This window comes from Leopardus geoffroyi, chromosome C1, assembly GCF_018350155.1.
Source record: "Leopardus geoffroyi isolate Oge1 chromosome C1, O.geoffroyi_Oge1_pat1.0, whole genome shotgun sequence".
Lineage (NCBI taxonomy): Eukaryota > Metazoa > Chordata > Mammalia > Carnivora > Felidae > Leopardus > Leopardus geoffroyi.
In genome coordinates, this window is record NC_059328.1 from 91,629,567 (window position 1) to 91,644,397 (window position 14,831).

The 14,831-nt window shown below is 42.6% G+C and overlaps 1 protein-coding gene across 12 annotated transcripts in view; it reads left to right on the forward strand.

Annotated features, from left to right (window-relative positions):
- NTNG1 (netrin G1) overlaps positions 1-13,860 on the forward strand; it is a 340,737-nt gene extending 326,877 nt beyond the window's left edge. For all 12 annotated transcript variants that reach the window (XM_045478470.1, XM_045478468.1, XM_045478472.1 and 9 more), the window contains one exon: positions 12,046-13,860. In XM_045478470.1, the coding sequence (XP_045334426.1) occupies positions 12,046-12,275 (230 nt within the window). In that variant the 3' untranslated portion in view covers positions 12,276-13,860. The remainder of the gene's footprint in view (positions 1-12,045) is intronic.
- The last annotated feature ends 971 nt before the right edge of the window (positions 13,861-14,831 follow it).

A 14,831-nucleotide genomic window follows, 5' to 3' on the forward strand; every position in this document is an offset into this window, starting at 1 on the left:
AATGAAAATTGAAGGGGGTGCTTCTGATGACTGAGCTCAGGTGGCCACTCTTGCTTCTTCACCTCCCTCCATCCCTTCCCCAGGCATAAACTGTATCATCGAAGGAAGAAACCCCAAATAAGTCACCATGCCTTTCCTTCTAGTGTTCTCCATCAGGAAAGCAGGAAAGGCCTGACCAGTCATGGTATGCAGGCTGAGCTGGAACGTCAAAGCTGCTCAGCACTTTTGCCAGGTGTCCCCTGTTAGCTTCCTGTCTTACTTCCCTGTCCTACTCCCTACCAAATATTCCAGCCCTACCTTCAATGTCTCGCTTTACCTCTCTCTGTCTCCTTGAGCTCAGGAGCTAGTCTTACCTCCTACTGCCCAGAAACAAAATGAGGCCATTAAGGGAAAGTTACCTCCACTTCCCATTCCAGCCAATAAGCTTTATATGCATGTGTATCAATATCTATCTACCAATCTACTTGTCTGTCTACTAAAATAGATATATGCCCACTGTTCAGAAAAAGGCAGAGAACAAAAGACACATTGTATTTACATGTTCAGTAAATAATTTATTGGGCATCAGTTTGGTGCCAGGGACAGTGCCCATTACTGACTTATAACCACAGTGAGCATGTTAGACACATACAAGGGGAGCCCATAAGAGTCTCCCACAGGCTCAAGGCACATGAAATATGTTTTCTTCCAGGGCAGTTAAGCTGGACTCTGAGCCCCTATACTAGGATGGTAGCGGAGAATTCAGTTACAGTCATCACTGTGATCTGCCAATACAAGAATGTCCATGCATTTCATATCATCTGCACCGGTTAGCAGTGAGCTGGCCCTCAGGCTACAGATCCCTTTAACCCCAAGGGTTCTACAGCTTCCATCCATACCTGGCACTGTTTAGTCTTTGGCAAGGCAAGGAATCTCAGTGCTTGGGGCCTTCTTTTTTTTTTTTTTTTTTTTTTTAATATAATTTATTGTCAAGTTATCTACCATACAGTGTATACAGTGTGCTCTTGTTTTCAGGGTAGATTCCCATGATTCATCGCTTACATACAACACCCAGTGCTCATCCCAACAAGTACCCTCCTCAACGCCCATCTCCTATTTTCCCCTTCCCCCCATCAACCCTCAGTTTGTTCTCTGTATTTAAGAGTCTCTTATGGTTTGCCTCCCTTTTGTGTTTTTTTTTTAAATTTTTTTTTTAATGTTTATTTCTGAGACAGAGAGAGACAGAGCATGAGTGGGGGAGGGGCAGAGAGAGAGGAGGGACACAGAATCCGAAGCAGGCTCCAGGCTCTGAGCTATCAGCACAGAGCCCGACGCGGGGCTTGAACTCACGAACTGCGAGATCATGACCTGAGACGAAGCCGGACGCTCAACCGACTGAGCCACCCAGGCGCCCCGGTTTGCCTCCCTTTTGAAACTATTTTTTTCCCCTTCCCCCCTCTCATGGTCTTCCGTTAAGTTTCTCAAATTCCACACATGAGTGAAAACATTTGTGGCCTTCTTAGGATTGTGGGACTGTGTAGGAACTCTTTTTTCTTTTATGAGATAATTTGTTTTTGTAGTTTCAAGTTTTTATTTAAATCCCAGTTAGTTAACATACTCCGAGATAATTTTTGGAGACATTTAAGATAACCAGCAGTTTGACTAGAAATATATATGAGTAGCACAAATACTGAAATGTGGCAAAATTTGGTCACACGGATCATTTCTTACATGAATCACCTTTATCATCTCTGTAAAAGATGCCTTTTATGTTCTCAAGTAACAATAGTTCCTTTTATTAACATTTTTAATACTTTCAAAGGACTATATATTCTAGACAATTTGCAAAAAGTGAAGAGTCTAAAGATGAAAATTAAAATTACTAAAATCACCCATACTCCCACCAGCCAGAGATAAACACTGGTCGCATTTTGGTACAGTTTGTTCTAGTACTTCTTCTAAGGTCTGTATTACATAGGGCACGTGTAGGGGTGAATGTCTGTGCTTATGGAGATCATGCTGGATAAACATTTGTGCTGCTTTTCCTCCTGACATAGCGTCATGCCCTTTGAAATGGTGGTTTAGACCCTGATGTGTGTTGCATCGTGTGTGACTAAGCCTCCCAACAGGAGCCATCTTTCACCTCGGGCAAAAGAGTAGAGGCTGCACCTTTTTATTAAACTAGACAAGTGTGTTTTCTGATACCAGATGAGAAACTGTGTGATTTCTCAGCACGGTCTTTTGAGCACCTTGCCTGTGTCTGTGTCTGAAGGTGTTGACCTAAATAGGATTTCAATACATCATTAGTGATCGCTTTGGGAAAAGATACCCAGCCTTTGGCTTGTGGGATTCTCAGTGAATTAATTCTTTCTCAACATCAGTGGAGGGGTTTTTTTGGAGGGGGTGGTTGCAGAAGCTGAAAACTTGGGGGGTGTTTGGGCAGCGCCTCTCGCTCCTGCATTGGAGTCATCCGTGATTTCTCTCACGCTGGCTGTGTTGCTGCAAGCTGCAAACATAGGCTCCTTCAAAATGAACGTGGCTGTTTTTATGATGTTTTGAGCAGTGTTTCCTTGAACTGGACAAGAGCAAGTGTCACTCCCATAATCAGTGCCTTGAGATTAGATGAATATGAATAGAACGGCTTCTCTCTGATGTCAGAACCTGCTGTACTTCATTACCCACACATGTCTGAGCACCCAGCTGACAGCTCCCACATTGTTCCCGACGGCCCCTTCAGCTCTGCTCCTTGGCCTCATTACACCGAAACCAAGTAGACTGGATGCTGTCACACGGGCATTGTGCCACCAGCACCACTGTCCCCAGATGGATAGAGATGCAGCACGCAAGGTAGGCTGAGAGCAGGAAGGCAAAAATGTTTCCAATGGATGGCCTCCACGTTGCTGTCTAGATCCTGGTTTGCATCTGTATCTATCCCTGCCTCACCAAAGCAGAGGCTAAAGGTGGGCTGTGGGGTGGTACCCTCCCTGTTCCCCTGAAAACACACCTTCTGTACTCTGATCAGTACCCGAGAAGGCACATTGTGAGTACACAAGTCACCTTTGAACAGACAGGAACTGTGCACCCAAGCCAACTCACAGAACTGTTGTGGAGTACACAATAGTTGGATATAAATAAGTATTCAAGGACTGCACATTTCACCCCACAGGGGACACATAGATGCATCTTTGAGGGAGGACATTTGCTTCCATTTTCACTTCAGTGCCTTGAATTGAATAGGTAGTGATGAAATCCTCATCTGGCAGAGATAGGAGCAATAGCTCACTCTTCAACCTGGGCTTCTAACACTTGGCAGGGATTGGAAAGGTACTGAACATTAACAAAGTATACTTAGGTTATGTTTTATATTTTTTTAAACCACCTCCACATAATTTATCTTGAGGGTCCCAACAACTGTGAGGTGGGTGAACAGGACAAGCGTTATTACTCTTGCTTCAGAAATGAGGAAAGAGAGCCACAAAGAGGTTAAACGATTTCCCCAATTCACGCAGCCCATTAACTACAGAGACCAGTCTTGTTTTTTTTTTTTTTTTTTTTTTCAACGTTTATTTATTTTTGGGACAGAGAGAGACAGAGCATGAACGGGGGAGGGGCAGAGAGAGAGGGAGACACAGAATCGGAAACAGTCTCCAGGCTCTGAGCCATCAGCCCAGAGCCTGACGCGGGGCTCGAACTCACGGACCGCGAGATCGTGACCTGGCTGAAGTCGGACGCTTAACCGACTGCGCCACCCAGGCGCCCCCAGAGACCAGTCTTGAATCACAAGTTCTCTTTGCCTCATTCTCTTCATACCATCTCATGCTTATAGTACAAGTCAGGAGAAAAACTATTCCTGCACTAGACAAGACTGACAAGCAAAACCAGTCAAGCAAAAAAAGCCACCTGAGTCATCACCAGGACTAATACTGGAGACGTCCAACAATCATCACGTATGTCATCAAAAAGAAGAGGAATGCCTCACTTTTTGCCTTTTCAGACAATAGGCTTACCATGATAATATGCATGCAAATCATAAAGTTCAAGAGAACTTTAGAAATACCTATGTCAAACTCTTCCCCTAACTCTGTAGCTGTCATCAGAATGTAAGCTCCCCAGAAGCAGCTGCATTGTCCACCTGGCTCCCGCTATGTGCCCATCGTCGAGAACAGTGACTGGTGGGATGATGGATGAATGGATGGATGGATGGATGGATGGATGGATGGTTGGATGGATGTGTGGATGGATGGATGGATGGATGGATGAATGATGTGTGGATGGATGGATGGATGGATGCTGTGTGGATGGATGGATGGATGGATGTCACTAAGTGGCTTCATGATATGTCCAAAGCCTCACAACATAATGATGGCTAGTCAGAACCAAAACTCATGTTTCATGCCTCTTAATGTTTTCCCCACCATACATGTACCAGTCATAGCCAGACACAAGTGAGAAGAGATGGAGGGAAATGCAGTTAGAGTACCCAGAATTCAAAAAAAAAGCCCATTAGACCATGGTCTGCAAAGTTTTTTCTACACCCCAGGAGCTAACCTGTAGGTTCAGTTTTATAGCTCCCAGCTCACAAGTTAGTATAACAGCCACCAAGGCTGAATAAATGGGTCATAATCATAGCTCTTCATCTCCCTGCCACAAAATCTCAAATGTCTAAATCAGAATTGAATGTTTCACACATGCCTTTGTTATTAGCCTGTTTGGTAGAGGTTATTCACTCTTTGACGTTTCTTTGAAAAGGACGGGAACAATTTGGAACATCTTTCCCTCGGCAATCCTGGGCTTGTTTCAGGTGGTGAAGGTAGAGGTCACTTTATTAATACAACCATCAAGGAAGGCTGTCATGGCAACACATTGCATCGATCCCTTGAAGTGCCTGAGACAAAGCCAAAAAGAGAAACTTTCAAGTCTATAAATACAGACCCAGCATTGCTCAAGCATAGCAACTCACTGACAGGGTGAACCTAAATGTATAGCTTTGAACAAGACCCAAACAGAGAAAAGAAAACTTCCCTTTTGTAATGTAATGGATCATCATGACCATAACGGGAATAAGTGACCCTTCAGGTCAGAAAAGAAAAGAAGACTAGAGCAAGCAGCAGCATTAAGTTCTGGCTGGTGCCCATTTTGAGCATAGGGATCCTTCTCTATGTCTGCCTTTCCATTCCTTCCAGAAAGGACTAATAGAGGGAAAAGGAATCAAACTCTCATAATGCACATTTTGACAAGAGATTGCAGTTTGGGAATAGGAAATGTGTATGACAAGGAACCTACAAAAAAGTTAAAGAATTGAATAATTTGAGGGTGCCTGGGTGGCTCAGTCAGTTAAGCATCCAACTTTGGCTCAGGTCATTATCTCGCGGTTTGTGAGTTTGAGCCCTGCATTGCTTTCTGCTGTCAGCACAGAGCCCAATTCAGATCCTCTGCCTGCCCCTCTCTCTCCACCCCTCCTCTGCCCTATCTCTCTCTCAAAAAAAAAAAAAAAGAAAAGAAAACTTAAAAAAATTTGAATAGTTAACTACATCCCTGTGGCTCATTATTCAAGCTAGAAAAAAAAAAATAAGTAGCAAAAAAGGGAGGAAGAAATGCTGCGCATTCCTGTTTTTTCACTTTGAAAATTCTGAGTGTTTTTAGAAACTCATAGCAATTGTGGAAGCCTATTTATCTACCATTGTAGCTTGCTTACTGAAGCTGTGATCAGAGCTATTGTAACACCTTGCCAACCACAAACTTTCCACCAGGATTCCACACTTCATCTTCTAGCCGTGTAACTGTTTGGGTCTAACATTAATACTGTAACCTTTCTATCAAGGGCCACAGATCATTTGGGTCACTCTACTTGAAAGCATTCCTAATATTGAAATGTCAGGGGGTTATAGATTATATGGTGTGATATTGGACACACCATACATGAATTATTTTTATCAATTGTAAAATTATCCTTCAGAATATGGCCAAACTATTACCAAAGAAGGATTAGCTTATCCAGTATCTAAGGATATCATAATAAAAGGTATCATAATAAAAACAATGGTGTCTAGCAAATAGCAATTTGCATCCAATACTGGATCAAGTGTTGGAAAAGGGATTGAAAAACAAACCTTCCCTGTTTACCGAGGTCACACACTCTTAGATTATCAATAGCGGTAAGGAAAAAATCAGAACATGTTTAATGTAAATACTTCCCAAAATAAGGTCAGAGTTTTTCGTTTGAGACAAATCCACACAGAAGGACACCAAGTAAAGGAAGTGATAACTGCAAAAACTCCCCGGTTGGATTTTTAATCTGCAGTGACATGCCAGACAAGATGGCGATGATGACAGGACTGTAAATGGCTGTTCATCCTCATGCCAGTTCTATCAGCTGGTGGTGGATGCCTGAAACCTTATGTTGCAAGAAATCCAGAAGTGTGATGCAAGAGAGTGCCGTGGATAAGCAGCTATGTCTTCTCCATGGAGGAAGAGGAAATGGCAGCATATGCAGCATATTTGCTGTTCCCAAACCAGACCTCTGCTATTTTTGGTTATATTTTATGTCTGAGCTGATTGGTATTTGGGGCTCTCCTAGAATGCGGTAGAAGTCTAGAAGATGTGAGATTCAATCCTGTCAACAAACACCTCAACCTAGGCGCAGTGTGGTCTGACAGCAGAACAGCCGACAATACAATATGAAGGTCAATACAAGTGACAACCTACTGAGGATTACAGAGGTGAATTATATTCTCTTGAGGAGCACAGGGTGCACACTGTACACCACCATTTACTGCGTTTCTCCTGAATGTTCTATTCTATGTAAAGAGCAGTAATCTGCAAATCAAGAGACCTGATTTTAGCTCTAGTTCTTCCCTAAATTGCATTTGGTTTCCTCATCTAGAACTTGCCTAGTTTCTGGAGTCTCCTCAAGCTCTGATTTTACTGTTTCTAACAGGGCAAAGTAGAACAAATTACATGACAAGGCTGATTTTGGTTCCTCTCTCCTACTCTTTAATTATGAACAGTACTCAAGGGTCTGTCTTAGATCCCAAGCTTCTGTATTTACTCCCCTCCAAGGATAATCCACTCTTACATTTCAACTTCAAGTACTTATAGTTGCCTCTAACTCCCGAGCTGCACACCTACAAACTCACAATCCTCTGTGACCTAGAATCACCAAGACATCTTCATTCTCCTTTGCCCCGTATGTGTAAAGACAACTCCTCCTCATTGCCTGGCTGACACCCCCATTCAGAAATTCATCATGTTACCATCAGCGTTAATTGAAGAGAGATTCTTTGTTGTGGGGTCTGTCCTGTGCATTGAGGGATATTTAGCAGCCTCTCTGGCCTCTGTCTGGTAGCGGGCCCTGAGATGTGACAGCCAAACATCTGTAGACATCGTCAAGTGTCTGCAGGGAGACAATGTCATCCACTGTGGAAAACCACTGCTTTAGACTGACAACCAAAGACCTCGGTGAAATGTTAGTTCTTTAAATTTCTTCAACCCTTTTTTAAATTATTCTGAAATCCCTTCTTACCAGATTCAATCAAGAATCAAATGCTTATTTTTCAATTTCTTTCACCCAACTCAAAGTGCCCTTCCTCTCATACTCTGCCAGTCTGTTTATCCCTAGACAGAGTCAACCACAGCAGGAAAACTTCTAGGCTTAATTTTATACCCTCAAATGATCACTGCATTTTGTTGACATCTTTTCTTCTCAGAACGCTTCATGATCTTTCATTCTCTTCCTGTGGCCTAAATGCTGATATTCTTCAGTTTTCCAACTGGTGCCTTCATTTCTCCTTGCTGTGTATTCCACCAAGATCAGGTCTTGGTGATGACCACCATCACTCCTGCTCCAAACCTGTATCTCCAAGATGACCCACCTCCTGAATGGTTAACTGATTTTTCCAACTAATAACAAGACCCCTGAAGAAGAGCCTACAGACCCCTCAGAGTCAATAGGTCCAAGAAAAGTGCATTTTCATCCCTGACCGAAGTCTTCCTCCAATCTACATTTCTTAATAAATTACATTATAATGCATCCAAATACTGAAAATTACCCATTTCAAATCACCTGTGTCCAAATCTTCCCCTTCTCTCTCCCCAGTGCTCTAACCAGACCAAGCCCATTGTACTGAAGCATCTGGGTTGCATGGCTGGCTCCATGCAAAGGTCAGCCTCCAGTCTGTCCTTTCTCTGGCCAAGCCTCATCTGTCTATTTCCCCCTTAAAACCCCACCCTGGTCATAGGTCTTTGATGGCTCCCCATTGCCTGTTATTTCAACGCTGTGTTGTGTGTTATGTAGAGCTTACACAGTCATCAGGCCACAACCTACCTTTCCAGTCTCCATTTTCCCTTTGCACATCCAACATTCCAGCCACTGCAGTCCACTCACCATTCACTAGCGTGTCCCATGCATCTCTCACTCAGGCTCCTGTCAGGAAACTGAAACCACACTAGGCATTTTGACAGAGAGAATTTATCAAAGGAAATCATTAAACAGGTGTTTTGGAATTTAGAAATGAGAGCCCCAGAAGTCACTCAGAGATAGTAACTGTGTAAGCAGGGAGCAGCACCACTCCCAGGCAGAGGGCTTACAGGAAAGGGGATGGGTTATTAGAAGCTAGAAGTACAGGGGGAGACCGCACAGACATGGAACCTGCATCTCGGAGGAGATGTAATGCCTGGCTGCTCCTAGTACCTCTGCAACATGGGCAAGGGCCCCTTGGAGCCGAGCTCAAACCTCTAGGGAAGGAATGCTGCTGGGTTGGTGCAGGGACCTTCTAAGGGTGAGATAAAGCTGGTTCTGAGTAAAGCTATGCACTGGGACCAAATGCTGCTATTGGGATGAAGGGCATCGTGGGGCAACAATGTTAGGAAGAGCCATCAAATGGGAAAAGGGAAATCTCTTCGCCTTCTCCAGTGCCTTTAGTGCCCCCGTTGGTGGAAGCCAGGAGACAATTTGGAGAAGGAAGGGTGGGTTAGAGTTGAGAGACAATTGCTTAATAACCAGCACTCTGCACTTCCCTGTCTCCTTATCCATACTCATACAGCTTCCCCATCCATAATGCTCTTCCAACCAATATCTGCCTGGAGTGCACCATTGTTTAAATACAATCTCCTTTCTAATCTTCTCTAATCTTCCCCCAAATAATTATTTCCACTAGCATTTTGCAAATATTTCCTTTCAAGTCTTCTTTGGTCTCACAGTTACTTGTGTATGTTCATTTTATTTGTTTTCTGCCAAACTGTGAACTTCTTTAGGGCAGGTAGAGTTACAACCAGAGAATGGAGCAGGGTGCCTGGCACACAACAGATGTTGGCTGAGATGGATGGAATCAATAAAGGCATGTCAATGAAATTAATATTAGATCACTTCTTGTACATATTGTATCTTCCCAACCAGACTTGAACTCCTTAAGAGCAGAGTTCACGCTTTATAATATTTTTTAAAAACTTTTTCATGGTGTTCAGTACAAGGCTTCGTATGCTGAAGAAGAGCTCAGTGGTATTTGTTAACCACCTAGTTTATTCGTTAAGCATCACAAATTTGGTCCAAAAAGACATGAAGATGGAGGATAGATGTATGAAGAGCAGGTAAGATCTGTAGTTAGGTTTAGACGTGCTTCTAGCACATGACTCCAACAGAGTGCTGTTCATAGGCTGAAGTTCTGTGTTTGTTGAATAGCACAATCGGGAGACTAAATGTAAAATGTCTTATAGTGAATTGTAAAGTGATGAAATATATTCTAGGTTTGATTTCTTTTCTGTTTACCTCTTACAGAAAAATAGATATCCCCAATTCACGGTATTATGAATCCTGGGTTACATCTCTTCCTTGCATATTTATTGAATTTCTCACACTTCCCAACATCAACTAGCAGATTATTTAAATGTAGGAAAGGTATTGAATCTGAACTTAATCACGAGCTTCTTGAAAAAAGAAAAAAAAGAAATAAAGAAAGAAACCTCTGTTCAACTGATTTACATTCAAGTCCAAGAAGAAAAATAGCTTTTTTTTTTTTTAAGGGGAGCAATATTTAATTAACTATTGATTTCTTCTCAATTATTCAAGGCAAGCAATTATCGATATTGATGGAACAGATATTTCCCTACCTCCAGTGCCCAAATGAAAGGAAATATCCCATTCAGCAATCTGCTGCCGGGAACAAGAAATGCTGAGAATCTTTAACTTTAAATGGAAACAGTTATTTGGATCTGTTTATTCCATGTTGCCCCAATTAAACAGATATTTCCTGAAGTGTAAGCAAAACAAAATCCTGAAAACCTAGGTATGCTTCTCAAATTAACAACAACCATCTCTGACCATGGGTGTAACTATTCTACCCTTGTAGATTTTGCCTCGCAGCCACAGATCTTGGCATTTTTTTAACCATGACACATAAAATACCATCATTTGGGTCTAATATTCAAGATTTCTACCACCCAATGAGAGGTAGCTTAAATAATCATTAGAACCCCTGAGACACTACCGTGTATATCAATATTTTGAGCCTCAAGGATTTGGTAGGCCTTAATAGTCATTTCTGACATTTACAGACAGCAAATGTGGGTACATTTGAAAATTATACCAGTGAGTGATGCAGCTGCCTTAGAGGTTGCCAAAGAGTTACTGTGGAAGAAGGTAAAAGAAGGCCTCGTTTAGGGCACTTTGTTATGAACTCTGTGAGTGTCCGCCACCATCATTCCTCAGCTCATTTGCACACAGGGCATTAGCACATTTGTGTGTAAGAAGCTTCTTTTGAAGGTGACATGACTGCTGAACATGATTAATGGACAAGCAACATTCTCTATTGAATTACTACTTGGGATGTTTTTTTTTTTTAATACTTTGCACTTGATAGTAATATTAAGTGTGTGCTTGCGTGTGTGTGTGTGTGTGTGTGTTTAATTCACCTGGTACCCCTGGGGAAATTTGACCATGACATTTTTTAAAAATGAAAAATGTTATAATTTATAAAAATCTATTTTTTCTGCTCTGCCCCTACCCCCAACTCCAGAGTGGTTCTATGTATTAAGTGCTTAAGCAGCATATGTTGCTGGGAAGTGTTCTTGGCTCTTTTACTCTTTGTTATTATTTTAATTTCCCTGGGTCCTATTTAACATTCTGCTAAATCAGTGAAACCTTGATTATCTAAAAGAATAGGAGACATGGAATTAATGAGGATAACCAGAACTTTGAAATAAGTAATTATTAGAGATGAAAATTACATGACAGGGACCATGAATGAATTGCAGTATCTGGAATTGCTTGCTTGATTTATTCAAACGGATTCTATTAATTGATGGACAGAGTGAAATTTTGGTAATCAGGGTTTCATCACCGCATTTTTTACTATTCGGGGAAATCAAGGTAACCTTGGACTCTACTTCCCATATTTACATGGCAATGAATATCCTAATAGGGCTGTCAGGGGCAAATATGACCGCTCGTCCTCCCTCTCCTCCCACAAAACCACTTTCTCTCTTCTGATCTGGCTGCCCGCCTGCCTGGAGCATGCTGCCTGTCCCCTGACCGGTCCCCTCTCCCCTTGTGCTTCCCTGTTGGCTCGGTCTTCCTGCATGCAGCGGCTGGAATCACCTGCAGGGAGAATGGCCCACCCCTTAGAGGTTCTTGGTCATTTCAGCAATACTGCTTTGCATTTTAACTTCCATTCACCTGGCTTCAAAACTCTGCATTCTTGTACGGGGCACTCGCCCTTTAAAAACCCGGGAGGTCACAACAGGTCCCAGTTCTATGAAGAGAAGATACTGCCAAACCAGGAGTATTACATTCCTTCGTATTCGATAGCCTGAAATGGACAATGATACCATCCAGGATTGCAGCAAAAATCTATACGAAAAGGACAAATATGATAATTAAAAAAAAAAAAAAAGGCAGCGAACTACATTCGTTTGGAAATTGGAGTCACATGCTTAGTTTGTGGAGGGGAGGGGGGAAGCACAAGTTCCGATAGAGATTTTTTTAAGCTGAAAAACACGATGTACTAGATGAACTTAAATTGATTCTGCTTCTCCTCCCCGCGCCCCGCCCCACCCCCACCCCTCGTTCTGCAGCGAATGTCTGCGACAACGAGCTCCTGCACTGCCAGAACGGAGGGACGTGCCACAACAACGTGCGCTGCCTGTGTCCGGCCGCGTACACGGGCATCCTGTGCGAGAAGCTGCGGTGCGAGGAGGCGGGCAGCTGCGGCTCCGACTCGGGCCAGGGGGCGCCCCCTCCCGGCTCCCCGGCGCTGCTGCTGCTGGCCGCGCTGCTGGGCACAGCCAGCCCCCTGCTGTTCTAGATGGGCCACCAGCCACCGGCCGGGGCGCGTGCCCGCCCGGGAGGGGGAGCCAACGCAACGCGAGCATTCGCTGCTAACATAGGAAACACACACTCAGACACCCCCACTCAAACACCGTGTACAAACTAAGAAGGCCTAACTGAACTAAGCCATATTTATCAGCCGTGGACAGCACATCCCGAGTCAAGACTGTTACTTTCTGACTCCAGAGGAGTTGGCAGCTGTTGATACCATCACCGCAAATCACATTGCCAGCTGCAGAGCATGTTGCCGATCGGAAAGGCTGTGACAGCCCCTGAAACAGGAAGGACAACAAACAAATCAAGCAACCTAAAAACATTCGCTACTCTCCCGCGGGGTGCCCCAGCACCACTGGCCCGGTGTGTGGACCAACCAAATAGAAGCATTCTTTGCTGGCAGTGCACTGTGGGTATAAGGAAATCTGTTACAAGCTGCCATATTGGCCTGCTTCAGTCCCTGAACCCCTTCCAACCTGTGCTTTAGTGAACGTTGCTCTGTAACCCTTGTTGGTTGAAAGATTTCTTTGTCTGATGTTAGTAATGCACATGTGTAACAACCCCCTCCAAAAGCTCAAGCCAGTCATACCCCGTATATCTTAGCAGCACTGAGTTATCCCAGTGCAAGCACACATCCACTGTCCAAGAGTGGCTATAGGAAAAAAAAAAAGAAAAAAAAAGAAAAAAAAGAAAGTGTATCTATCCTTTTGTATTCAAATGAAGTTATTTTTCTTGAAATACTGTAATATGTAGATTTTTTGTATTCTTGCCAATTTGTGTTACCAGACAATCTGTTGATGTATCTAATTCGAATCAGCAAAGACTGACATTTTATTTTGTCCTCTTCGGTTCTGTTTTGTTTCATTGTGCAGAGATTTCTCTGTAAGGGCAACGAACGTGCTGGCATCAAAGAATATCAGTTTACATATAATAACAAGTGTAATAAGATTCCACCAAAGGACATTCTAAGTGTTTTCTTGTTGCTTTAACACTGGAAGATTTAAAGAATAAAAATTCCTGCGTAAATGATTTCAGGAATTTGTATTGCAATTTCTTAAGATGAACGGAGCAGCCAGCGAGCAGTTCCACACTCACTTTACTGGTTTCTCTGTGGACTGAATACATTCAGCTGATGAATTTAGTACCCAGGAAGATGGATTGATGTTCACTAGCTTGGACAACTTCTGCAAAACATGAGACTATCTCCACTTGGGAAAAAATTATAACAGCAAAAAAAAAAAAAAAAAAAAAAAGTCTAAATGATTGCCAAGATTATGCCAAAGCCTGTTGGCAGAGTACTAAGAGACTTTGATTTTTTAAGTCATGCTATTTTCACAGATTGATGTGATCATGTGACTCTAGGGATGCTGATCTATGTATCTTTGCAAATACAGTGTTTACATGGAGTATCATGAGAGAAAACCTGGAGAACCAGGAAATTCGCAGGGAATTTGAGTGATTAGCAATTTGAATATATTCAGACTTAGTATTTAGAGGAAATATCAAAATATACAGCAGCAAGTAGACATGACTGCTGTTCCTGAGAATAAAGTTTGTTTTAAGTACCACCCGAGGTGTAATAAATTGTTTCTGCCTTTTATCAGGCCAATTACTGTGCAAGACAGCAAGGGGAGGTGGGTGCGGGAGAACCCTCGCAAACTTTCACAGTGGCTCAAAGAGTGTGTGTTCCGTTCCCGGCACACTGTTGTCCTACAGGTTACAAGCGTGTTAGCAGCAGCATCTCCTGGAATCAAAAACAGTTTTCAGCCCAAGCCAGAGTCTTAAGGACAACCAAGTCCTACCTGACTCGGCAGAGCAATAATCCATGATAGTGTTAGGTTGGAAGCCCGCTTCTGGTCTGAATTCTTTATCCTACCATGGGGTGGGGAGGGGGGTGTCTTCTGATAACCTGGGTAGAAACTAGATGAAGGAACATCATGTCTTACTGGTTTTGTTCCCAGAAAAGCCAATTCAAAAAAGGCAATAAAAGGTAAACAGGTAATGCCTGTGCTGCCTGCCACCCCATGTCTAAGTTGATTGAATGTTTGTTATTCAAACCAACAGTCTCTTTTGATGTAAGAAATAAGGAAAGATGGAAATAAATTAGAGCTCTGGCTTAGTGCCAGAAATTGGAGATTTACGTTAGAAGCATAAACAGCAAATTATATTTCAGACTCACCAAAGAATACACATGAAAATGCTGATAACATACAGAGTTTGTGATTACTTCTAATGAGGTGGATTCCTCATATTAAAATTGGAATTTAGGTTGTCTTATAGTTTATTAGCACAAACCAAAGGCAGACTGTGTTATTTCTAGCAACGATGCACTTTATCATTATCCACTCATGGCTTTGTCACAGTGCTCAGGAATCAGACTCCACACATTTCAATACATGGGACTCCAAATCTAATTCTAAAATTTAATGAAGGCTTGATCTAAATCAGTTCATCTGCATTTTATCTTTATGAGGCTATAAGAATCTAAATTGATGAGGAATATCTTGCGTTCCATGTATTTAGATATAGTTTTCTGAAT